General features: G+C 40.7%; 2 protein-coding genes across 8 annotated transcripts in view; one reads left to right on the top strand and one right to left on the bottom strand.

Moving 5' to 3' along the window:
- Positions 1 to 15,001, top strand: part of LOC5570418 (muscle-specific protein 20) — a 184,286-nt gene extending 169,285 nt beyond the window's left edge. The window contains exons 3-4 of the mRNA XM_021843077.1: positions 4,607 to 4,727; positions 14,437 to 15,001. Of these exons, the coding sequence (XP_021698769.1) occupies positions 4,607 to 4,727; positions 14,437 to 14,628 (313 nt within the window). The 3' untranslated portion in view covers positions 14,629 to 15,001. The remainder of the gene's footprint in view (positions 1 to 4,606; positions 4,728 to 14,436) is intronic.
- A 1,522-nt stretch (positions 15,002 to 16,523) lies between these two features.
- The window catches only part of LOC5570419 (mitogen-activated protein kinase kinase kinase 15), a 68,854-nt gene continuing 57,593 nt past the window's right edge, over positions 16,524 to 27,784 (bottom strand). For 6 of the 7 annotated variants that reach the window (XM_021843023.1, XM_021843034.1, XM_021843028.1 and 3 more), the window contains 7 exons: positions 25,091 to 27,773; positions 24,864 to 25,031; positions 24,479 to 24,586; positions 24,128 to 24,233; positions 23,159 to 23,624; positions 17,522 to 18,239; positions 16,524 to 17,462 (listed from right to left, as the gene is read on the bottom strand). In XM_021843023.1, the coding sequence (XP_021698715.1) occupies positions 17,186 to 17,462; positions 17,522 to 18,239; positions 23,159 to 23,624; positions 24,128 to 24,233; positions 24,479 to 24,586; positions 24,864 to 25,031; positions 25,091 to 27,773 (4,526 nt within the window). In that variant the 3' untranslated portion in view covers positions 16,524 to 17,185. The remainder of the gene's footprint in view (positions 17,463 to 17,521; positions 18,240 to 23,158; positions 23,625 to 24,127; positions 24,234 to 24,478; positions 24,587 to 24,863; positions 25,032 to 25,090; positions 27,774 to 27,784) is intronic. The other variant, XM_021843043.1, reaches the window with a different exon arrangement.

The following is a 27,784-nucleotide window of genomic DNA, read 5'->3' as shown; positions in this document are numbered from 1 at the left end:
TGATAAGGATCGTAAGAAAGATATGGGCTCCAAAGATTACTATTACTATTCCACAGATTGATATATTCCTTATGGAAAAACTTCAGAAATTCTTCTTGTGATTCAGCTAGATTTTATTTCTGAAATACGTTCAAAGACTGCTACAGGGATCCTTCCAGAAATTGTAATAAAGATTCTCGCAATACTCCCAGTAATTCGTCTTGAAAATCTTTTAATGATTTCGCAAGATATGCTAAAAGGAATTCCTTCAGAACTTGATCCAGGAAATCCTCCAGCAATCCAATAATGGGATCATTATGCCAATTCTCACAAAATTTTCTAGAAAGATTCTTTCAAAAAAATTAATCATTACGTATTACTAGCTCAGAGTAAAAATTGAAGAAATATTCCTACAGGAGGGCTTCCTAGAATATTTGCAAAGGGATATTTTCAGAGGTTGTATAAATTCATGTAGATTTTTTTTTCGAAAAATCATAAGTACAAGAATTCTATAAAAGCTTCAACGTATTTTTTTAAGTAAAACTTCAAGTCATTTTTAGAACCACCTATCAAAGAATTACCTTACTGATTATCCTTAGAATTGCTCCATAAACTCTTTCTGGGATTATTACACAAAATCTAATAAGAATTCTTCCAGGATTTTCACAATAACTTCAACCAGGAATTCCTCATGAATGTTTAGTTCTTTCAATGATTAGTAATTATTGAAGTAACATCTCCATGAACTTATTTAATAGTTCATTGAGGGTTTGATACCACAAAATGCTATAGAAATTATTCCTGGAAAACATTGCTGTGATTCATCCAAGAGCTCCAGTCGAGATTTTCTAGGGATTTCCTCTACAAAATCCTGCAGGAAATTGCTCGTCCAAAAGAAATCTGCAGATCTTCAGAAGACTATTCTCTTGTAGGAAATTATTTAATATAATATTTCTCCAGAACCAGTTATATATTTACGGTTTTGTTTAGAAATTCCTCCGTTTTTTAAGGAATTCCCTCCAATTATTTTTGAAAAAGTGCCTTAGCTCCTTGGAGAAATTCATAGAGAAATGCAGGATTCCTTGGTAAACTAGTCACAACATAGAAATGAATTCGCTATATTTGTGTATCATTAAATATTTTTACTCCAGGGATAGTAATTTATTATAAATTTAAAACATTTGTAACATTTACATGACTTATTTAAGTTCTATTGAGCCTGCAAGATGTCAATCTAAACACATCTTCAATAATGATGAAAAAAAAAAAACACTTCATATGATATTGTTCTACAAGTCCATTGTTCTTATTTTTCGTGTATGTTTTGAACAGTTTGATTTAAAACTTGATTATTTGTCATTTTTGCACAAGTGTCTCTAAATACATTCATTTTTCACTGACTTTGTCCATGGTATCAAATGATCGACCAAATCAGTGAAAAATGAATGTATTCTGAGACATTTGTGCAAAAATTACAAAAATATCAAGATATACAAATCAATCTGCCCAAAACTGGGGGACAGGAGGTGCTGCGTGATCCAACTATTTGTGTCGTATTGAAAATAATTATTAGTTGAGTTCAAATTTAAGACGATACGTCAATGTTCTATCTATCTTCAAACATTTCTACTTTTTTGAAACACGTGCAAATATTAAGGATGTGTCATTCTACACAAATATTGCCCTCTAAAATAGCTGCCTTCTCTTATTATAGGTACACCATCTTGATTGGATTATGATTTGTGCATTTTTTGACGATGGCCGACATTGGGCACTGTCCGATACTGGGGGATCTTCTCCTACAGTTTATGATTCATTTTGATTCAACGCCTTATTCAACAGTTGTAATACAGTTACTGTTCGATGGATAGCTTACTGCAAGCTTGTGCTCACAATCGAACAAACAGTTGGACTATTTGTTCCAATCGTTACGTTTGTGCCTCCAAGACTTCTCAATAGTACGATAGATACCTACAGCTGTCTTCAATAGTCCAATGATTGGAATCGAACTTTAAATTCAAGCTTATACCACCACGTTTTCGGTCGAATTGTCCTCCCACTCGCCACGGAGCCGGGTCGTTTTGAATGCAATACCACTGGCAGAAACGTTGTATGGTTCCAATGGTAGTGTATGTATTGCTGTTGTGAACCCTACTTCCCCAACAACTGCGGAAGATATCATATAGGAAAGGAAACAGCATTGGCTGTTTAGTTTGATAGCATTGTTCATGACTTCAAGAAATAACTTCTATCCACCTACCTAATGTAGGTAATGGCAAAGTTTCCGCGAGCCATAAAGGTGCGCAATATCTATGCAACAAAATGGCGTGTTTTGTTGTAACGCGCACGTAGAGAGGCGGCGAACATACAAGTTCGCAATAAAACCTCATTCGAGTTAGAAGAAACTAGGTAGGTACAGTAGCATAGATTGACCGTCATCAGCCTAGGTTGGTAATTGAAAGCAATTGAACTAGTAAAACGTAGATAGGCCGTTACCTGGCGTACAACGGTTCGATACTTGTTCTAACTAGAACATACAACGAACGGTTCTGATACACGTGACGGTTGCAACCGTCGTACGACAGACCGGACAATCATCCCCTCGCTGCTCGCTTGAGCTGCGGAGGATGAATTTTGTTTTTACTCTTTCTACCAGTGAGACCGCCTGGTAGTTGAAAATAGGAGGTAAAGCTACCACGACAACAGCCGCACCAGGAGCTACCCGGCTCGAATGCCGGGACTGATGGGCCGTTTATAAATGGCGTACGAAGTTGCTCGATTGCCTTCCAGATCTTGGTTGCATTTTTATAATGAGAAATAGTCGAATAAACGTGTAGGCGTGGGAATATTTTTTTCCAACAGCGTGTCGTAATTTGTAAACGATCCCTTGCATGCAGTACCATAAACGCTTGAAGTCGTTCAAACTCAACTGTGTTCAATGGTTTAAGGCAAGACATTATCTCAACATAATAGCTGGGATTGGGATTATTACTTACATTTTAGATTAATATATGATTGGTGTTAAATCATTAGCCTTTTTCACAAAACGATGAAAATGTAAAACATTTATTTATTTTCTCTACCGGTAGCATCGTTTTTTTTACCATAAAAAATATCGTGAAGACTGATTTTAAAACTGAAAAAATAGTCATTTTCTCATTGCTAATTAAAAACGTGTTTTTAGTCTCGTCGAAATCAAGATTGTCTACAGCTTCGTTAAATGCTTACAAGCAAGAACTGAAGGAGCTGTTATCACCATAGTAAGTCCTATGATTTGGTAAATGCAGAAAAGCGGTGTTCCAAAATTTTCGAGAAGGAGCATTGAAACTTAGCTGCTGATTAGTAACGTTTGGCTGACAATGATTACAATCTTATCAGCTGATATCGTTCGTACTAGCTCGGCAAATTCCTTGGATCAGTCCACGGTAACCCACTCCGAATTTTTAAACACCCATTCTATTGCGAGCACTGCGTGACCTAAAATGAACACCAGGCAGGAAAACATAATGTCGATGTCTTCCTGAAGGGCGACGGAGACCTGACGAATCTGGACAAATTAAGCAAATTGGTGCAACCGTTTTTAAGTAATGAGCATTTATGTTTATAAAGATATCTAAAACTCCAAAAATATAATTTCTCGAATACTTTTTCAAATTGACGTAAGTAACTTTCATACGGTTTTGAGAATACTAATTGAGAAGAATCACAACCTGTCTTCTAAAACTGTTTTAAAATGACTCATCTTTTTAACATTTTTTCGCCGTGTACATCGCTCAAATTTTGCATACAATCAGATCGCGTTCAAAAACTAGGTAGTTTCTATTATTTTCAACAAAAATAATTATAACAAAATGATAAGCCGTTTCACACAGTTACTTTCGACGTTTTTCTACCAGTGTAAAATCGGCTCAAGTAGTGTTTTGTTTTGATTCGTGGTTAAGTCACTTTGTCTCTCCATACAGCGGGGCGACGAAAGTAGGGGTTAGGTTGCGAAAGTTGAAAATCTTACTTTCGTCGTTTTGTAAATCCGAAAATTAAACGTTCTAAAAAAGAATAATCGAGTTATTTCAGAGCGAAACGTGTAGAATTTCGTCTGCGAAACACGTAGGATTGATAAAGTAAGTTAGTACACTTTTTTTTGACTTGAGTCTATATGAATAAGTTTTCGAGATTTCTTTATTTTTAGATATCTTGGAGATAATTTATTTTGAGAACTTGCGAAACATTGGTGTAAACGTATAAAAATACTCCAAAGTTATCGCGGTTTAAATATTTCCTTGAATGAAAAGAATAAGCTGCTGGTAGAGGCGTTAAGGCTAAATTTAATGTCTATGCGGACAAAGTTGAGCGTGAATGAATCAAAGAGTGCACCCCGAAGCCTGTGTTGGCATGGCAGTGTGCAAGTTATAGCTACTTCTGTCGCTTCTGGTACCCTGTGAAGCGTATTATCGATTGCTCTCATTGATGCCTACCTAAAGATGTCTCGTGATTTTGATGTGTGCGCTTTGTGGATCATGGTTGTTCGCCAATGGCCGCCGTGGAAATCCGCCATGCGGCACCATGTTTGATTTGGGCAAAAGTTGCACACTCGCTAGAATAAGTATATTTTTCATTCATTTTCTTGCAGATTCCAAAAGGCATGCATCAAATATGGCGTCGCCGATGTGGACCTGTTCCAGACAACCGACTTGTGGGACAAGAAGAACATCGCTCTGGTCACTACCACTATCTTCGCCGTCGGTAGAGCGGTAAGTGTGCCGATAATAAACCTATACACATCCATCATCGAAAAAGCACGTGCTTTTGCCAAGTTTATTCCGTCGCGAGCACCAATGATTCGGAAACCATCGCTAGAGAACCATGCCCACTTCGAGTCACTTGCTGGCGGAAAACTCAGCCAAGATACGCACCAGTAGGCCGTTAAACTGACGGTTCTACAATTCAAAAACCAAGTGATGAGCTCGGGTTATGAAATCCAATGATTTCGCTCCGCTCACCGCCTGTCACCTTGCCAAAGGAAGGCAGGCGGCTGAATGTCTGATGGTTTTCGGTGCGTCGCAATCTAAATAATTCGATAAAAAAGGACATCTTACTCAAAAGAATCTCCTTTAAAACCATGTCCGTTCCCGTTCCCGGTCAGTACAATATGCTATAGTCGTAAATTGCTAATTCAATCATATAACGCTGACTCCTGGTCACTGAAATAGAGGTTTATGGTCTGTGAAAATTTTAAAACATTGACCAAATAAGAATTTGTGAAACTTTTTAACAGTTGAAACAACTGCCAATGCTTTCAAGTGAAGAATAACATAGTTCTTTTGAGCTTGATTAAGCGAAAACGAAGTAAACCATATAGGCTTTTCCACGCCATCGATGATATGCGAAATAACTCCTCCAAGACCGTACGAAGAAGCTAACCACAATAGGCTTTTAAGGGTGGTAAAATGTTAGAACATTGGCATTAAGTAATTTTTCTTTACAAGCCTTATCACATTTAAAATACCACAGAAACTTAACCTCTTTTTTAAGCAAGCTGAACAAAGGACTAAGTGTTGCAGATAAATTCGGTAAAAATTTTCCATAATAATCTACAAGTCCCAGAAAAGCTATCAGCTCATTTGCATTTTTAGGCTTCTGTGATATTATATAATTGTTGAAACTTTTTCAGGATTGGGTGTCAGTCCATTGTCTGTTATGATATGCCCCAAATATGACAGATTTGTCACGAAGAATTTGCAGTTCTTGAAGTTCACTTTAACATTTGCGTTTGCTAATCTATCTAACACCAAAACTAATCTTCTATAACAATCTTCAAAATCCTTTCCAGCAATAAGGACATCGTCAAGATACACATAAACATATTCAATTCCTTGCAGAATGGTTTCCATCACTTGTTGAAAAATGGCAGCGCTTGATGATGCACCGTGTGGTATCCTGTTATACGTAAAAAGCCCTTAAATTGTATTAATAACTACCATTTTCCTTGATTTGGATGACAATTGTAATTGTGTGTAAGCTGTTGCTAAACCCAATGAGCAGAAAAGTCCTAAGCTGTAGGTAATGGATATGTATTGGATATTAAAACCTTGTTATTAGATGCCTTACAGTCTATTACAAGTCTGATATCGCCATCTTTTTTTAATAATAACTACCACAGGAGACGCCCATAAACTGGTTTTAATAGGAGTAATAATGTTGTCTCTCTCTCCAGCAAATTTAAATGGTCAAGTACTTTGTCTCTGAGCCGGTAAGGCACATCGTATGGTTTTCTGAAAATTGGTCGATCCTCTTTTAATACCAATTCCGCTTCAAACCCAACAATAGGTGTGGAGAAATCCCTATTCAACGTCTCTTCATAACGATGTTTGATCAAGTTTAAAACATTTTCTCTGTTATCTTCTACGCTATTCACCTACCAAAATTGCCCGAGTCTGGCCGATGCACAAAACTATCCCGCCAACCGGCGCAAAATATGTCCAACCAATCTCTACCAATAAGCGCTGTAAATCCGTTGATCACAATCAAATTCCAATTGCTATTTCTCAAACTAACGCTGCTGAATTTGTCTAAAAACTAACAGACACAGCCGAACCACTGTCCACCTCCATTAAGCATGTTTTTCCTTCTATTTTGACTTCGAGTAGACAAGGTTTGCTTATTTTTCATTAAAATCATTTTAATCATCATTCAATTTTCATTTAAATCATTAGACAGGGATAGTCACCTTCATCTTCACTTTCCGAACTGTAATCTACTCGAAGTCTTTTGAAATAATCATGCACTTCCGTAGGTTTTGCGTCCTCCTTCACTGAGTTCACCGATTCCCCTTGGATATCTTTGAAACGATGACAGTTCTTTTGAATATGACCGCGTTTCCTACAAAAATGGCAGACAAAATTGGCGTATCTACCACAGCTCACACTTCGTTGGTTCGACCTCGACCGTCCTTCAAATCTTGAGCTTCTATTCATGCTGTAATTTCTATCCCTAGACCTGCTACGGCTGCGATCTCTTCCATCTACTCTTGACTGTCTTACTCCAAGGCGATGCCTAACGGAATTCACATTGACTGCGGATCCTGTTTCCGCGAAATATTGACTATTATTGTTTGCCACTTCAAATCCTTTTATGATCCTTTCTGCTGAGTTCAAATTCAAATCCTCCTCATTTTATAACCGCTTTTGTAAATCCCTATTGTATACTCCAAAAACTAACTGATCACGAATGGCGGAATCGCGAAATGTACCGAAATCGCAGGATTCGGCTAAAGGTTTCACTGCCAATAAAAACAATAGACAATGTCCACGTACCTGGCGATAGTCCAAGAATTCGATTTCTATCGATATGTTGCTGTTGCTGTTGCTATGGCGTCGCTTATCGACCGGCTAGAAACACAAATGAAGAACAATGTAATGACTACTCACACATCACTTTCATTTCACATTCGCCCGACAATTATCACCTTGTGCGAAACGCTACTCCACGTACCAAATCCGTAGTTCTTATACTGACCGATCAAAAACAGCCAAACACAATCCAAGATGAGCCACAATTCAACTATCCGCTGCTAATGCTCTAACCACCGAATACGCCGCTGACTACACTGTCGAAACCTGTCTATTACTACACCGCCAACTTCAATTGTTCTCAACTTTGTTTATCACTCGTAGCCAGCTGATACCTACCTTGATACCTTGATGGCATACAGCATTGCGTCACGCCATTGCCGGGCGTATTGTAAAGCTCCATCTTCGTCGGTCTTGGGCGAAACTTCTCCAGTTGCCCTGAACGTTTCGTGGCCTTCCCCTCTACCTGGTTCCCTGCTGAATTTTATTTTCGTAATTATTTCTTCCGACATTCGCACTAAGTGACCAGCCCACTGAAGACTGCCGTATTTTACACGCTCGATAACACTCGCATCTTTGTACACTTGATACAACTCGTGATTCATGCGTCTGCGCCACACACCATTTTCGAGTTTCCCATCGAGTATTGTCCGCAGCGCTTTACGCTCGAAAACACCGAGAGCTTCCACGCTTCGTGCCCGTAGAGAGCCACCGGAAGAATTAATGTTTTACACAGGGCAAATTATGTTTCCGTTTGCAAGCTGCGGGACCTAAGCTGGTTACGTAGTCCGTAAAAGGCCCTATTCGCAGCCACAACACGTCTTTTCACTTCGCGGGAAACGTCGTTGTCACATGTCACAAGTGTTCCAAGGTAAACAAATTCTTCAAACACATCCCCATCAAACACTACCTCAGCACCTACACCACCATGTCTGACTCTTTCTCTACCTGCAACCATTGTACTTCGTTTTAGTAGAATCAACCCGGGAGCATCATGACAGCTGCAGTACAACGTCAATGTACCGAAAAATTTTGGTCCGTGGTACTGTCAAACTCAATGAAATCATGGAGTGTTCTCAAAATAGGGCATAAACTAGAATTATGCTTGATGGACATAAAAAAAGTTTTACATTTTTTGTATGGCATTTGTAACATCATTATAAACGAGTGATCACCAAATAGCGATTCTCTAAAAGGATTTGTACGGTCATCGGGAAGATTTTGTATGGCCCACGAGCGAGTTTTGAATAGTGGTGTGATGTGGTCCGCATGCTGTAAGTTGCTTATAGTAACCGTTCCATTGCTTACGAAATTATTTTTTGACCACTTGGCAATTGACTGTTTAACGATAAACTTGCGACGATCGACGCGCCACCATATTTCATATAACGGAGGTTGTTAGAACTAACTTGGAGGTGATGTTTTGGAGGTTATTTGGCAATTTGGTGGTTAAAATCACCTCCAAACACTAGCGATTTTGCGGTGGGATGTTGACGTTTGATTACGAATTCAAAGCAAGACAAATTTGTTAGGGATCGTTCAAATATTACGTTCAAACACAACAAGGAGAGGTAAGGGATATTTTGTAGTGTTTCTGTCCATACAATAAATTTAAATTTTCCATATAAAACCTGTTACTTCAGGGAAGGAGGGGGTTTACATTGGCAAATTTCTTCGTTACATAATATTTGAATGATCCCTTAGATATTTACGATAATCATTAATTTATGGGAAATTGACTGTAGTTATAAGCTTGAAATCAATCTGAGATTATATTAACTCGCAGTACATTTTCTTTTGCGGATTTGAACACTTTTTTTCTCATACTCACCACCAGATGTCTAAGTTTCAATCAGATAAGCTTATTGGATGAAGTATCCCGCTTTTACGAACGCTAATATCACCTCCTAAATTTGTTATGAAATCACGCGTATCGCAAGAATAAAGGATCGAAGTGATTATGCCAATGGAAAATAGTTTAATAATTAATTGATTATGAGCTAATTTTAGGGTAAAAAAATTGAATTGAAACGTAAACAAACATTTTCAATGACATTTCTCTCCTTCTTCCCTAGCGACCTCTATGATGGTGGCGCATTACATTTGCCTATTAACCGGAACTAAGCCAAACTCAATATGTTGGATCCCTACCAGAAAGTAAGCTAACTTTTGGCGGCCATTACCGCTTTTAAAAAGATGGATAGTTCAGCCAATGGACTTATCCACGGTCTACTTTTCTTGTTGATTTTTTCCGATCTAAATATGTTTACATAAAATGACATCCACGCCAACACGAATGTTCATCGGATGAACAATGCGTGGATGAATGTGCAACGAAATCATTTATTTTTCTGTATACATCGCCCGCTGTAAAGATTTTCTTCACGCTGAAAGTTGCAGCGTGACGTCATCGTATATTAGTTCATAGGCTTATTTGATTGAAACTTAGATCTCTGGTGGTGAGTATGAGAAAAAGTGTTCTAATCCGCATAGAAAAAAAAACTGTGAATAAAAAAATATCACTTTTCGATTTGATTCGATCTCCAATAAAGAGATAAGGACACCGTCTTCAGCTATTTAGCTGCACGGAATGTAACTTAACACTAGACAATGGATAAGGATGCTCCAGTGGCACAGTTGAGAAACATTCCTGACGAAAAGTTTCAATGGCTGAAGCGGGAATCGAACCCACACCCAATGAAACGATGCGCTTAAATGCCTAACGACACTAACCGCACGGCCACGAGGCCCACAATATTTTATTTTATTTTGTTTTATTTTATTCTACGGCCAGCGCTTTCTTTTGAGGGCATAAAAGCGATCCACAAATCAGTTAGGCTGTATTGTAAGTAATTTCTTATAGATTACTTTTCCGCAAAACAAAGCACTAACACGTCATTTAATATTTTCATCGAACGAATTGGTACGCTCTAAAGTTCATTTGGTGCTTAAACTTGGTGATTTTATTAAATTTATTTCCATTGGTAGACGAAAATATCAGACTCGCCCTTATTTCATTTCATTCCATTCGTTGTTTTGCACCCGTCAACAACGAAACAAAATTCCGATCTGCCATAGTGAAAAATTGTGCCGGCAGCGGTGGATGGCCCCATTGTTTACGTTGAAAGTAGGTACGTGAAAATTGCGTTATCTGTCACTTCGCGGGGGGGTTGGGTAGAATTAATGGTCAGGCCTATCCTCGCTGTCTCCCTCTTCAGAGGCACGAAGGCCTTTTCCACTGATCTGCGATCGATTCCAATCAGGTCTATATCGTCCGAAAAGCCAAGGAGCATGTGCGACCTTGTGATAATAGTGCCATTTCTTTGCACGCCAGATCTCCTAATAGCACCCTCAAGTGCAATGTTGAACAGTAAATTCGAAAGTGCGTCTCCCTGCTTCAATCCGTCTAACGTCACGAACGAGGTTGACACCTCGTCTGCGATCCGAACACTTGATTTCGAACCATCCAGCGTAGCACGTACCAGCCTAATTAGTTTCGCCGGAAAACCATGTTCAGACATTATCTGCCAAAGCTCATTTCTTTTCGCTGAGTCGTACGCCGCCTTGAAATCAATAAACAGATGGTAAGTCTGCAAGTTATACTCCCGGAATTTGTCTAGGATCATTCGCAAGCTAAACATCTGGTCCGTTGTCGAACGGCCCTCACGAAAACCAGCTTGGTATTCGCCGACGAAGGACTCCTCGAGCGGTCTCAGTCTGTTAAACTGGATGTGCGACAGAATTTTGTACGACGAATTCAGCAGGGTAATTGGCACACTCCAGTCTGTGCCCTTTCTTGTAGATAGGGCGGATGCGGCTATCCAACCAGCCGGTGGGCAATTCTTCGTCCTCTCATACCTTCAGAAGTACTCGGTGGATCGACTGGTAAAGCTGGTCACTTCCGTGCTTGAGAAGCTCGACCGGGATCTCGTCCTTCCTAGCAGCCTAACAGTTCTTCAGCTCGCTGATAGCCTGTTTAACCTCTCCTATGGTCGGTGAGTCCACAGCTTGATCGTCATCAAGTATGTTCATCCTGTTCCTCGCTACATTTCCATTTTCACCATTCAACAATTGCTGAAAGCGCTCCTTCCACCTGGCAGCCACCGCCGTTTTATCGGTCAGAAAATTCTCTTCTCGATCATTGCACATGACGGGTCAGCTACCACACTTTCTTAGTGCTGCCTTTTCTTTCTGCGGTGGATTCGCTTTTCTTCGGCTCTCGCTGCCCTGTAGCGCTCTCTGTTCTGTCGGGTACCGGCCACAAGCATTCTTGATTTGATTCTTCCCAACTGCTCGTCTAGTTGCTGACGGTACTGTGCAGCTACCCCATCAGTCGACAAGCGTTGTATATTGAAGCGCAGCGTTCTGTTTTTTGTGAAACTCGTGACACTGGACAACCGCGCCCGAATTTTAGCTACTACGAGATAACGATCCGAGTCGATATTAGGGCCTCGGAAGGTCCTGACATCCATGACATCTGAGAAATGTAGTCCATCAACCAGCACGTGGTCTATTTGGGAGCAGACATCGCCACTAGGGTGTCACCAGGCGTGTTTGCGGATATTCTTTCGTGCGAAATAGGTACTGCTGATTGCCATCCCTCTAGCAGCAGCGAAGGTTACTTGTCGCAGGCCATTATCATTGCACAATGGTCCAGATAGCAAGTTTAGGCGGACATGAACTTTTCAACGTCATTTTGTGGTTTTAGAGGTTGTAGTTTGTAGGTTGCTTCCCAGAAGTGTCTCGAAATTAGTTATACTACAATTCGTACGAAAGGGATTTTTTCTCTGCACTAATCACAATAGTGTCCTATACGCCAACTTTTTTATGTTAATAGATAGCAAGTTGGTATGTTCAGCAAAGTTGTAGCATATTTTAATAAAAAAAAACTTTGTAGAACAAACTTCTTCTCTATCTCTTATACTTTCTGAGATAATTGACTTTATATATGAAAAAATGAAGAAAATCATTTTTTCACTCATAAGTCATTTATTTACAAATTTTAGCAGCCTACTATGTTCCACAAAGTTTTTGGTACTGCTATATTCTACAACTTTGGTGAATATACCACAGTTGTATTTCTTCTCGTTTTGTTATTGTCTTCTTCTTCTTCTTCTTCTTCTTCCTGACGTAACGTTCCAAAGAAGATTTTAATTTAAAATCATGCCGTATCAAAAGTCATAAATGGTAATATGTTGCAAGAGTTGAGAGGCATTCAATTAATTTATCTTGAGTCTTTGATTTATGTGTAGCAGTAATTATTACAGTAGTTAAAGTCGTATTGAAATCAGTCATAGTAACGATGTCAAAAAAATACAATTGCGATTGCTACTAACATCAGATCCAGTGATCTCACTGACAAATCGTCGAATCGCACAGAAGCATTCGGAATTGCACGAGTAGCGCAAGAATTATTGAAAAAGTTTTGAAAATTATGCTTTTTAACAAATATAGTACACTCTACAAAATCAAACAGGTGTTGATTAGTTCATGCTGAATCGCGGCGGCCATGACTTTTGTGTGTTTTATAAAAAAAGGTGATTAATTAATGTGTTTTGATTTCAAATCACCCGTCATTGAAAATAGTCTTAAAACTATATATAAACATAATATATTCACCAAATTTCACTCAAATACTCTTTAAGGGGTGTAGAGCCACGGTGTGACAGGTAGGTTCATTTTCAAGTGCATCTTTGCGAGTTATTTGACCTGTAATACGGTATGATTTTAAATTAATATCTCCTACAATAAGAAAACCAGAAGAAACACAACTGTGGTATATTCATCAAAGTTGTAGAATATAATAGTATCAAAAACTTTGTAGAACATAGTAGGCTGCTTAAATTTGAAAATAAATGACTTATGAGTGAAAAAATGATTTTCTTCATTTTTTTATATATAAAGTCAATTATCTCAGATAGTTTAAGATATAGAGAAAAAGTTTGTTCTACAAAGTTTTTTGTATTGAAATATGCTACAACTTTGCTGAACATACCAACTTGCTATCTATTAACATAAAACAGTTGGCGTATAGGACACTATTGCGATTAGTGCAGAAAAAAAAATCCCTTTCGTACGAATTGTAGTACAACTTATTTCGAGACACTTCTGGGAAGCAACCTATACTCTAAAACCACAAAATGACGTCGAAAAGTTCATGTCCGCGTAAACTTGCTATCTGGACCACTGTGCATTGGTAACGGAATGAAGGCTTTCCGTTTCAATGACGGGTCGGAAGAAATCTTCTTTCCCGATCTGCGCATTTGCGTCACCGATGACTATCTTGACGTCTTGTTTTGGGCACTCTCCGTAGGCCTTATCCAGGCTCTCATACAACTCATCCTTCATGTCATCGGGCTTATCATTCGTTGGCGCATATATGCTGATCAGGCTGTAGTTGAAGAACTTGCCCTTTATTCTCAACACACAGGTTCGGTCGCTTACCGGTTTCCACCGAATATTTCGCCTCATCTGCTTCTCAATCACTATGAAGCCAACTCCACGTTCTGCTCTGTCGCTACCGCTGTAGTAGATGTGGGACTTGAATTAAGTATTGGCGGTCTACCGCTCGGAATTCGCGTTCTCCGGTTCTCGGCCAGCGTATTTCCTGGATAGCGGCCACGTTCTCACCGACATTCCGCATTTCACGAGCCAGGAGTTCAACAAGCGCGGGTTCATTCAAAGTTCTCATGTTCCAAGATCCAACTTTCCAATCGTTGACCTTTATTCGTTGCCGGGTCTATTGCCGAAAATCAATCCGTTTGCTCTACTTTTGCCTTTCTTGGTTGGTGAAGAGTTTCGATAGGCCACCTAACCAGGGTTGCGCTACCTACATCGTTCTCGCCAGCTGATATGTACTATAAATAACAAGATCACAATTCAGTTCACTAGATAGAAATACAACCCAGCTAGGTTTATTGCTTTGCTATTTATAGTCCAGTCAACAATATCATTTATTCTATTCTTTGTATACTTATGTACTTTCGTACATCGTTATCACAACTAATATTACTCGCATTTATTATTATTTACAATTGCACGGAACAGCCACCGGCTATGTTCACTTGCTTTTTACCTTAAGCAGATATTACATTTCTCTTTTCCATTCCAGTGCTACCGCCATCCGGAGTTCCGTGGACCGTACCTCGGCCCACGCCCATCGGAGGAGAACCGTCGCGAGTTTACCGAAGAGCAATTGCGCGCTGGCGAGGGTCTGATCGGACTGCAGGCCGGCTCCAACAAGGGAGCCACGCAGGCTGGACTCAACTTTGGGGCCACTAGGAAAATCCTGCTCGGAAAATAGAGCAACCCTACAATGAGAGGCGATTCTTTTCTCCATTTTTCCGCACCACCAAACAAATTCGAGTGGATTAAATTATTTATTTATTAACACCTTTCAACACTGTGCATTGTAGCTAATGATCTTTTAGTGCAAGTGACTAATTGTTTTTAACCTGAGTTTTGCTCTCGTTACAAGTTTTTGAGTTTATTTATTTTATGGTATCACTTTGAGAAGTAATTATTAACAAAAAAGTATTTTAGTAAGGTCTGAAAAATTCTGTGCATGTTATCTATACGATAAGATTACAGGAGGCTGATACAACCGGTATTTGTTTTTGGTATGAATACTGCAGTTCGAATAAATATAGTATGCTTTACTATGTTTCGATAAAATCGGGCTATCTGTAGTAACTATTATGAGATCTGTTTGAAGAAATCCATTGGGTTGTGCTTTAGTGAAAAATCATTCATCATCCACATTAAACCAGGGACTAAATTCTCTGAAGAAAGTTGGAGGACCTGGGGACCCAACGAAGATGTAGCTCTACAACACGCCCGGAATTGGATTGAGTCGAACATGTTGAAGTTGTGGTCTAGTTGGTTCTTCCTTCAAAGGTCAAAATGCCAACTGGAAGCATTAACGCGCAAAACAGTCCCATTTATGTAGGAAATCCCATAGAATAAGGGACTGTTATGTGAGTATGGGCAGTGTATTTATTGATATTTAATTCAACGGACTTCTTATGAGTCTAATTGAATGTACTATTCTAATAACAGACAACATCAAATATTACAGCTTAATACACATCGACACAGATAACAAAAAAAGAGGCTAAACATATCATCATAATCCTAAAACATCATACTAAGTGCAATTTCGTAGCAAAATTACATATCGTCGGGTTTCCACGTACAAAGTCTTTGCTTGAATTCACGAAATTTGATATTTTTCGGCCAAGTAGACGACATCATCGCTGCAGGCTTCCACTTCCGGTCTAGAACGATCTTGAACGAGACGAAATCCAACGTACTACAGTCGATCCACCGCGGAACCAGTTTCTTAACGTTGTTGCACTCGTTATCACGGGCTCCTAAACATCGACAAACCATGCGTTGAACATCTTCTTCCGAAACCGTTGCATTGATATTAGTTAGCAGCAGATCGAAATTATCATCTCCGCCAATTGACTCCGATAACCGACCAGGTGCATATGACGTTTCACTGATTAGGTTCGATCCTTTTACCGTGTCATCAAAAACTATCGACGAGGTTGGAGTCGAGTGTCGAATTACAGAATCCGCATGTGAAGCAAGCATCGAGAGGATGGTTTCCACTTTGGACTTCAGCTCTTCTACGTCACGTTCAAGTACGCATTTCGGTTCTGGATCGGGTGCTGATGCGATTGATACAGATTCCATTTCACATCGTTCTTTTCTCCATCGAACGAATTCAACCAGACATTCGTCACACAGCCAAAAACTATTCTTGTTTGGCGGTGATACAGCAGCAAGTTGAACTGTATTTAATCCAACACAAATAGCGTGATGAACTGCGGCGCACAAACCATTGCAGTAAATGTACTGCTGATCTTTTGTGTTGACGGGGAGGTGGCACTTTTTACAATCCATGGCGGGACAAGTCGAACTATCTATTTCCACTTTAATCACGAAAACGGCAGTCAATTTGTAGGATTTTATTCGTAATGATGATGCAAGGCTCACAAAAACTGTACTTTCACAACGGTTTAACGGATTCTTCTTGTACATTTAAACAGCAAATCAAATAATTCGAAGAGCGTTTTCAGAGACAAACAACCGACAGAAGCGACACAATCAGTTGAATGTGAGTGTAGGTGTCTTAAAAAATGTGGCTGGCTGTGATATTAGTCATCTAACTTCAAATCAAACTCGAATCAATGATTTCAACTTGACCTCTTAGAAGATACACAATTTATTGTAAATCATACAATGCATCGACATACACGTACTACTTTTTAACCTTAACAAAGTAGATAAATATGGCAACTGCTATTACACGCTTTGCCACTTTCGAAGCTTTACATACGTTTAAAAATGTTCTCCTAGGGCTAATATCAACAATTTTGATACGAAAGGGAAAAAAAACTTTTAGATAATGTAACAATTTAGATAACACATCAAAAGACAACAGTAGCCGCCTAATGATTTACTCAGAACCTGAAGACAAACATAAAAACAAAAGAGAGACACGATACCGCACTTTTACAAAGAGCTAACATTCTTAACAATGATCGACATAGTTTGCGAGACGATTGAATAATGCTTTGCTTACGAGCCTAAGTTAAAACCTGCAAATTGAACGATGAATTCTCCACTCAAGAGAGCCAGAGCGAACAGGAGTTCCGTGTAGATTGAGAAAATGAGAGGAAAATAACTGCTTACCTTATTCTAAAAGCTTGCTATAAAGAAGTGGTGTGATTCTGTTCCACCGGCTAAGGGTGTTTTACCTTCACTGGTTTATTGCCTCACGTTTTGGCAGCCTTCTTGCTGCGCTTGCTATTGCTGATTTCGTTCCGTCCACAGGTAGCTCGACGTTTTCCTCAAGACGAATCAAATCCATTGCACGATTCGTATTCCGACGACGCTGTCGTGCACGCCGAATGGGTCGAGTCGTAACTGTTGGAGTTGGAGATCGGTTTGAGCGCTGGTTCATCAACGCTACCACCGTTGGCGTTAAGAACGGTCACTAGAGAGGAGGAGGAATACGACTGGGGAGTGAGAGCTGGATGGCGACTATCCGATGGAGACCACAGCGGCTGAGGAAATCGATGCCGGTGTGCTCGAATCGCCCGCCACAGTTTCACTTCGGTGCCAACTCTGTAAGATTTTGAAAGGTTAGAGGTTTACGATCTGCAATACATACTGAAGGAACTTACCTCAAACCAATCCTGCGCAGATCTTCCTGATCCATTGCGTAGATAAAATCTTCGTAACTGAATTCCTCGAAGTGGATAGTGTTTCGTACGTGATCGTTGAACCCATGCTGGACTAGCCATTCGTCTAATCGCGTATCCGGTTGACTCCCGGCAGCCATCGAATCGGATACTCCGTCGAATGGGGCCACTCGAACCGGGGTTCTCCGGTCCAACCCCGGTCGCACCGAACTTTGTCTTGTTGGTACTGTTGGCCTCAAAAAGTTGTTGTTTGCGGAATCTACTTCATCTGCTATTACAGGACTTTCCGCCAGATCACTAGCATATCCTTGGGAATTGTGGTCTTGTCGACTAGCCACCGACATCAGCTGTGTAGCCAAGGCGCGCACCATATCTGCATTCATGGACTGCCCTTTAAGGGCTGTCTTGAAAACTCCATGATACATTTTGTGAGATTCGTACAGATCTTCCATCAGTCTTAAGTTCTCTGCTCGCAGAGCAGCAATTTGATCGTTAACCATCTTTGTGCGAGTCAACTTTGCGGGTTTGGGTACTGTAACCGAGTTGACAGTGCCCACACCGGACGTTGACAGTTCCCCATCGTCATCGTCGTCGTCGATGCCACCGCGAGCTGCGTCCCCTCGATTCAGGTCGTTTTCTCCGTCATCGTCCTCATCGTCATCATCGTTGTGACCATGTCCAGCTAGGTTCCGTCCCAGTTCTGTAAATGACCAAAATATTTAGTATCCTATTTCGTGTAACAGTAACATCAACAGGGTTGTTACGGAGAGTGTAGAATGCTTCCGAAAGCTAAACATATTGAAATATTGAAGTTTGATACCCATATTGCTATGGTTCCGGACATGATCCATAATGGCCACTTCCCCCATGGCACCTGGAACCAGCTATAGAATGGTAAGTGCATCTAGCTATTCAAAATGTGCTTTCGGGAGCATAATTTTGAAATTTGATGCGCAGTTTCATATGATTCAGAAAGATATAGGATAGATTCTCAGATAGTGGAAGTAATATGCACAATAACACTGAATTTATTCGCTCAAAATGCTGGTTCACTTAGCCTACCTAATTAGCTACTGCAAGAGCCCCTGAAACATATGTTGGATCCCTGAAAAGGTTTAGAAGATTCTCCGATTTTGTTGTTTGATAAAATACAAGGCCTCGTTAATGGAGGTACAATATGAGTACCTCTCCAATCCATTTATCGTCGGTTTTGCGGTTATTCTTGGTCTATTCCGACCGTTTTAGCTTTTGCGCTGATTCCAAACCCCACCCGGAGCCTTTGGTATTACCTATCATCCGGAAGTCGACGATTACGTCGACTTTTCTGACCATTGTAGCTTGATTGCGTTGGAATAAGTTGAAGCTATGCCCGATAAGAAGCGGTCGAAGACGAAAAACGTCATCGAGACGCTCTAACGATTGGACCAGTTCCTTAGCAGCTACAACCCTGATCAACATCAATAAGAACTGCCTCATCATTTTAATCGTCTGGAGAAGGTATAGAGCGCGTACAAAATTGTACAAAAAGAGTACGAAGAGATGGATGACTCCGATGAGTTCGTCTAGAATAATTTAGCGATGCGCGGAAAGGTCGAAGAATTTATTTCGGTGTGAAGGCTGGTTTGGTATCAAGGTACCCACCCCGCCGGCCACGTTCCTATACCTTCGGGCGGCTTTGAAAGGCGAGGCTGCCAGGCTGAACCAGTTCATCACGATTACCGCCAACAACTACGCCGTCGCTTAGGACACGCTGATGAAGCGATATTTGAATAAGGGTATTCTTCGAAAAAAGCACATACGATCCCTGTTGAAACCTCCCAAAATGCCGAACAACAATATTGAAGCCTTGTATAAAATTGTGGATGAACACCAATATGGACGATTTCTTGTAGAAACGGTCCCGTACATTCGAAATCATTTCGATTAATCGCCCATAAATTCCCGCTTCTAAGCCGTCTGCTTATCTTCCCGCTAAGAAACAAAAAACCCTGAAAAATGTCTTACGTAATAAATGGACAGCCCCTTAGGGGGGTCTGTAGCCTTGAGGATACGCTTTCGCTTCATAAGCGGAAGGTCATGGGTTCGATTCCCAGCCCCTCCACAAAAAACCCGTCCAGCCACCAGAAGACGCCTCACGGAGGACCGTGCTTTGGGAAGCACACCCATCCTCCGTCACTTTCAGATGGTGACTGAGACAAACTGACCCTCTTCGCAGGCAGCTAGCCTCCACTAACAACAGAGCTCTCTCCTACCTGCTCGGTGTGAGAGTAAAAGAAAAGGAGAGAGTGAAAGTTGATCTAAATATAGATAAGTTAAAAATAGATCTGTATCGATAAAGAAGCTACAGATCACCTGATTCCGGCACAGTAGTGGCCACAAGCACAGAGTGCCTTAAAAAAAAAAAAGTTTGAGGCCCTTAGGATACCAGTCGTTACCACAAGACTAAGATAGCTTTCCTTCTTCAATGCTGATAGCAACTGAGTACCTTAGAAATTAGAAATACTTGTTGTCTGATAAAAGAGACCTAAAAGGAATAAAAAAGGTAAAAAGAGGAAGTAAGAAAACAAAACCTAATAGGAGCAGATTTTTCTCTGAAATCTAAGACTTTTATTTAAGAATTCTTCAAGTAGAATTCCGACAAGTATTACTGCTCGTATGTGTTTTTTTTTCATGATTTGCTATAGGAATTTCATCAGAAATTATTTCATGTCTACTTTCAGGTATGTTCAGATATTACTTCGAAAATTTCTAATGGTGTACATTTAGCTATTATTTCCCAAGGAACTTCTCTACGAATATTTCTAGGGAATTTGTCCACAAATTTTGCTAAGGATATCTCAAGAATTTAGTCTAGATTTTCCCAAGAAGTACCACAGAAATGGAATTTCTTCAAAGATTATTTCGGAAATCATAAAAATTCCTCCAAAAAAAAATCAGAGGGGGTTGTGTACAAGACACGACCGCATGACGTTAACTACGCCAAGTGATTTTCTGCATTTGAATTTTAGTCGATTGTCATAGTTGCAGCCTTCCTTTAGTTCAAACTCTAACATAATATCGTAACGGTCGCAACCAGCGTTGCCAACCTTCCAAATTTGTCTGGAATATTAAAGATTTTTGAGGCCCCATTTTACAAAAATCTGGAAGATCCAGATAAAATTTGTAAACAATTTGTAAGGTTTTGTAAATAATTTGTAAGGTTCTCCATACACGAGATAAGCGATCCAGACTTTTACAGACAGGCCCAGTTAGCCGTAGCGGTAAACGCGCAGCTATTCAGCATGACCAAGCTGAGGGTCGTGGGTTCGAATCCCACCGGTCGAGGATCTTTTCGGGTTGGAAATTTTCTCGACTTCCCAGGGCATAAAAGTATCTTCGTACCTGCCACACGATATACGCATGCGAAAATGGTCATTGGCACAGTACGCTCTCAGTTAATAACTGTGGAAGTGCTCATAAGAACACTACCCTGAGAAGCAGGCTCTGTTCCAGTGGGGACGTAATGCCAGAAAGAAGAAAAAGAACTTTTACAGACAAATTTTCTAAATCTTCCAGATTTTTGAAAAATTGGCTTGGCATCCCTGGTCGCAACATTATAGATTTTCAATTGACACCCATTATATTGCCGTAAGACGTAGTTAACGTCAAAAGAAGAATGAGCGAAGAAGCAGAAATTGGTCTGCCTTTATAGTGTGCTTCCCAACCCACGTGTTTGGTTGCGTAAGAAAGAGGTCGACATTTTCCCAATTTTCGACAGTCTATCGTCAAAAATCAAAAATTTTCTGCATTTCAGTGAAATGTTGTATAAATTTCCGACAAATTGGTGGGAAAATATCGAAAATCTACCAATAAATGGCTGAGTTAATATTATTCAAAATCTTACATAATTTCGTGACGGTCGCATTATTTTAGATTTTCAATTGATACCCAGTATATTACCGTAAGACGTAGTTAACGTCAAAAGAAGAATGAGCGAAGAAGCAGAAATTGGTCTGCTTTTATTGTGTGCTTCCCAACCCACGTGTTTTGTTGCGTAAGAAAGGGATCGAAAATTCACAATTTTCGACAGTCTATCGTCAAAACTCAAAAGTTTTCTTAATTTGTGTAAAATTTTGTATAAATTCCCGATCGATTGGTGGGAAAACATTGAACATCTACCAATAAATGGCTGAGGTAAACGTATTCAAAATCTTACATAATTTCATGACGGTCGCAATATTTTAGATTTTCAATTGACACCCAGTATATTGCCGTAAGACGTAGTTAACGTCAAAAAAAAATCAAGAGAGTTCTTATTCCTCCAAGATTTTATTCAGTGATTTATCCATACACTTCCCTAAGACATCCTCCAAGTTTCCTGATTAAAACATCTTCTAAAATTCAATTACTAACTTCTCCTGAAATCCCTCCAGGAATTTATAAAATTGTCATTCAGGAATTTGTAAAATTGTCATTCAGGATTTATAAAAGATTTCAACTAGAAATTTATCTGAAGATAACTTCAGCAATTACTCCCGAGATTCCTTCTAAGATTTCTACAAACATTCCTGCACTAATTCTATCAGATTTTCTAAGGTAAGTCTTGAAAGTTTTTTTTTTGCGAATTCTTACAGGAATGTCTCAGAGGAAAAGCCAAGAAAATTTTTCTGAGCGATAAATTCGTGAAAAAAATCCTAGAGTATCTTCTGATAAAACTTATGTATGTTTTAAAGTCATCCTTAATGAACAAGAACCTCTGAAAGAACTCCTGGACTTTCAAGGAAGTTTTAGAAGATTTCATAGATAATTTGCTGAGATAATCGAAAATAAAAATCAATCATATCTCTGAATAATATATTGCATGATTTTGTAAAAGAATTTCTCGAAGAACATCAGACATAATCTCGAAAAAAAAATCGTTCAGGAATGATTGAATGAATTATTAGGAAAATTGCTGTAGTATAAAAACTTGAATAGACTTTTAAAGATTGCATGGCAATGATTTGAGAAACATTTTAAGAAATATTTTAAAAATATTCTGCGGTAATATTTGCTCATTTCACCCCATCGGTAAAAAATCGACTTAAAATATGACAAATTTTGAAAAATCTCTCGTTAATTCGAGAATTTTATAAGACAACAAAACTCATACAGATCTAGTGTATTTATCTAAGAATTGCTGGAAATCACGCAAAAATCCAAAGTTTCCATAATATTTTCAGCACTTTTATCGACTTCTTCTTAAGGTGGCCAAACTGCACCACCTTCCCCTAATCGTGACATTGCCACGATAAAAATGTATTATCACAAGCATGAAATGAGCTCACCAGTAGGTAATCCATCCTCGTCTGAACAATATATTTTAAACTAGCCCAACGCAAACCGGGCACGATTGGTCTTGATTCCGTCGATACTTTTTCCGCGAATAAATAATGCAAACCGGACACGTGTCCTGTCCAGCGAATAAGGCGCAAACCAAAAATTATTAACACAAAATCACTCCAGACGCGCGAGAGCGAATCCGAAAGCTAGGGTCATTGTACCGCACTTCTAAATCCGCGCAAAAGATCAAAACTCACTTTGAAAATCGGTCTAGATCAGCATAGTCGTAACAACCCTGCCCCAATGAATGGTACTTACCAGGCGACAGTATAATGATCGCAGCCTGAATGGCACTTTTAACGAGATTATCCAACGCAAACATCCAATGTGGCTTTATGTTGTGAGATCGCAGCACCGTTATCACCGCATCCTGGAACCGGTACATCGCCAAGTGCAGATGGTCGATGCCCGTCGAGTCAAAGTCCAGATTCTTCTTCAGTCCACTGATGGCGGCCTCCAGGTGTTCCTTCTTCTGCTCGGTGATGTACGTCCGCAGGGCCTTGATCAGTATTTCCAGGTGGGCTTGAGTAATATCGACAGCCTCCTTCCGATCAAATACTATCTTCTCCATCCACACCTGGCAGATTTTGCGCTCGTCGTGTTCGAGCACCTTGTGCAGCGTTGCGCGACGTTGGGAGTCCTTTTTGAGCAGGTAAAAGCCGTCGCTTTCGTTAGCCTCTCCGGCCAACAGTGGAGATTTGCTGGACGTTGTCGGGAGTTCCACCTAAGGGTAAGGACGTGGGAAAAAACGTTGTGTGATTAGATTGCTAGTAGTAAGTTGGTTAAATCAACGATAAGGCAACTGCTATCCTTCTTATTCTACTTCTTGGCATTATGTCCTCACTGGAACCTGCTTTTCAGCTTGAAGTTAAAAATGCACTTTCTCATTTAATACAAGATAGATATAGATAGATGTAGTCTATTCTATAGATAAAATAGACCACCAGAAGCCGGTAGCAACCGAAAATTAGGAAAGGAATGTGCAAAGCCATGCTGAAGGGATCTGGGTTCGGTTCCCGGTCGGTCCAGGATCTTGTAGTTATGGAAATTTTCTTGACTTCCCTGGGCATAGAGTATCATCGTACCTGCCACACGATATACGAATGCGATAATGGTAACTTTGGCAAAGAAAGCTCTCAGTGAATAAATGTGGAAGTGCTCATAAGAACACAGTGGCGACGTAATGCCAAGAAGAAGAAGGAGAAGAAGAAGACTATCTTAGCTTACCTCTGGCGAAAGCAATCCTCCGGAAGAACTTCTCCGATTCAGTTGGAACCCGGCCGGCGGTGGTTCAATCGATTCGATTTCCAGTGATGGAGTTTCGGCAAGATTCCTAAAATACAGAAAACTTCGATTACTATTCCATTTGCTTTTTTTTTGACTTGATAGAGATAGGGCCAGTAAAAGATTTTTTGTAAAAAAAAACGCCAATAAGCTCAACGACGTATACAACATAATTTAAAATAACTAATGATTATCACAGAATCATACAGGAAAGAACAGAAAGAAAGTGTCTTTAAGAATGTGTACGATAAATAGTCTATGCGTCGCGAGGACCTTCTCAGCTCGGTTACTCACCCAATGCTACTGACGTGGTTTGGCATTTGGATCGGCGCAAGATGGGCAAGATGTTTGTTCTTCCGGATCGATGCCGATCTGGTCGCTGCGAATGTCGGTGGTAGGCAGCTTTTGGTTTGGTCACAGTACAGAAATGGTGATTGTTGCGGTTTTTAAATGATATTTGTAACGATTTTGATCATGTGGTCGGAACAAAATCAAGCAGGACAATGAGCAGGTTTAAAATATGAAACAGAACGGAACAGAAACATATCAGTTAAGAAAATTAATCATTTCGAGGTTAAACGAAGAAAACGATTGCAAACTAGCATTAAAAAGGTCGAAACGAACATGATGCTTAAATATTGAATTTTTTTTTTATAGAAAAGAGAGATAGAGAACTTACTCAGCCTCAGAGTTGATACTTGGCGTATTGCAGCTGGCCGAACTCTGTTGGGAGGTTAGAGTTTTGCTGACATGACGATCGGCCGGCATGCTGACACTTCGGGAGAACTCTGCCGCACTCATCGTAGTTGGAGGAATGCTGATCGATGCACGCATCTTCTTGTGCTTGCTGTTGAGACAAAAATTGATAAGCAAGCGAACCATACTTCAATCATTGATTAAACTTACTCTGACAGGAATGGATCTTCCAACAACTCGGCAGCCGTCGCCCGCTTGTCGACGTCCACCTCGAAGCACCGTTTGATAAAGATCTTTGCCACAGGAGAGAGTTCATCTGGGATTTCCGGGTGCTTTTTGTAGAAGCCCACCTTGAACATAGCTGCCTGCGGTGACCCGAGCTCTACAAACGGCGGCTTACCGGTAGCCATTTCAACAACCGTACACCCGAAAGACCATATGTCTGCAGCTGGGCCGTAACCACGGACACCTTGGTCAATCACCTCCGGCGCCATGTATTGCAATGTCCCGGTGAAGGTTTCCGTCACTGGATTGATTCCGGCCAATCTCTTCGATGTGCCGAAATCGGAGATTTTGACAACCCCACTGTACGTGTTGACCAGCACGTTATCTCCCTTAATATCTCTGTGAACAATCTTCTGTTCGTGCAGGTACTTCAGTCCCTCCAATATCTGCTTCGAGTAGAACGCAATGGTAGCTTCGTTGTCTTTCAACGGTCCCCACTTTGATCGTAGCAATGCTGAGAGCGATCCCCCAGGTACTTGCTCCATGAATATCTTGAAGTAGTTGTCCTCCGATTTCGATCCCCAATACTGCACAATGTTTCTATGGCGCAGCTGTGAATGCAGCTTTATCTCTTCGTGTAAAGGTTGCACCTCATGGCTGTACTTCTCCGGAACTTCCTTAACGGCGATCTTCACCTGCGTGTCGAGATCCCTCGCGGCGTAAACCGCTCCGTACGTACCTCGACCAAGCATGATCCTCCTTGCCTGATCGTCCATCTCGTATTCGTACTTGATCTCATCGCTCATCGTCTCCGTCGACAGATCTATGAACCCGGAGTTCTGATCTGCAGTCATTTGCAGAATAAGGTCGTAGAACTGCTGTCGACACTGCACCGACGGGAAATACATCTGGAAATCGTCGGAGTTCTGCTGCACATACAGAAAGGCACATCGCTCGTCCCGTTTGTACAAACTGACCGATTTGATCTGACTGGCAAGGAAGTTAAAATTGTGAACCTTACGACACTTGTCCTTTTCGTGCTGCTGGCATATGTTGACAATGTCGATTGATTTTTGCTCGGCATCCATATGGATCGAGACGTACGATGGGAACAGGACTTTTTGAGTTTCCTGTATAAGAATAGGGAAACGGACGGTGGAGGATGGTTCGGCGTTGGTGGCTTCGATGAAAAATTCCATCCAAAACTGGAAGATTTGTTGTTCGATTGAGGCAAGCGATTCTTCCGACTTCCGTCGAGAGCAATCGATCAACGTAATGTTTCCGATTGTTGATTTGAGGTACCACTTTGGAGGTTTGAGGCGGAACATGCATTCTGCTGCTTGAATAGCTTTGGCGTAGTTTTCCGCCAATACTGAGATTTCAAAGAACGTTGCCACGTTCCAATAGTCTTTAATGGACGCAAGTGATCCCTTCTTACCGATCAGATTGTTCAGAGTCAACCCGATGTGCTGTAGCTCTGAGTCCGAGAAGTCTTTGCCCTCAATCACCAATAGAGTAGCCAAATTAATTCCAGCAAATTCGTTGGGTTGAATCTGGAAACTTTTACGATACCACGTGATAGCGTTTTTCAACGACCCCATATCAGTGCGGTTAGATTCTACGAACATATCTTTGTAGATTCTTCCACAAAGGCACAACATATCGGGAAAATGATTCTCCTTCTTCTCAAGGGCTTTTGTACAACTTTTCAATGCCTTGTCTCGATCGCCTTCCTTATTTCTCCTGTTTAGCGCAAAGGCATACAGGTAGTTCATGTTTCCCGTATTTATGTAGTGTTGCTTATTGGGGACTGTCTGAAGATCATCCACCAACTGAACCATGGCATCGTAATCTTGAACATCCCTCAACGACAGCATATACGTTTGAACGATCTCTTTCGACAGCACGTGAGGATCATCTAGCCTTTTCCTCATATTCCTTAACATTTTCTGCAGTTCCTCCACATTGCCAGCGTATTGGTCCCTCAAACTTCTCAAATCCGCCAGAAATTTCTCCCTCAAGTGCGCTTTCGATTGAATCTCCACATCCTGGAAGATTTTCCGCAACTTGCTAACCAGGCTAATTTTTGAATCAACCTCTTCTAGATATCCCACTTTGCTGGGATTAGTCACCACGCAGCCCGCCCCATCCACCGCCCTGTAAGGCACAAATGTGTAGTTCCCACAGGAGATTTTCATCCTCAAAGTGGCCTCGCTATCCGCATCGTTGTAGATCACAATGTTCTCCTTCATCTCGAAACTCTCCCGAACGCCCAAATGATAGCTCAGTGTGCTCTGCTGAGCCCACACACTTAGATCTACTACGACCACATCCGCGCTGTACAAACTGTCTACCGTGTTGAGCTCACCGAAGTCCAGCTTTTCAAACTCCAACGGCTGCAAGTTGGCACACACTTGCACACAAGCCAGCTTAACCTCCTCAAACGCAGCCTTCCGTTGGGTGTGGGTTGTGTCGATGACGCATGCAATGTCCATCCGTGGTCGGCTGGAGCCCGACTGGGAACCGCTGACACTGTTGGCCGGGTTGGATGGGTTAACGGATGAGCCTGCGGTATTATTTAGGATGGCTGTGGTGGACGATACGTCACTCAGGTTGGACATGCTGTCGGCAAAGGAGCCCGCATTGATGCCCGGTGAGGGAAGGGGTTCTGCAATAGAA

Source organism: Aedes aegypti, chromosome 1 (genome assembly GCF_002204515.2).
Source record: "Aedes aegypti strain LVP_AGWG chromosome 1, AaegL5.0 Primary Assembly, whole genome shotgun sequence".
Taxonomy (NCBI): domain Eukaryota; kingdom Metazoa; phylum Arthropoda; class Insecta; order Diptera; family Culicidae; genus Aedes; species Aedes aegypti.
The sequence above is the reverse complement of the archived record's forward strand: the minus strand, read 5'-3'. Positions and strand labels throughout refer to the sequence as shown.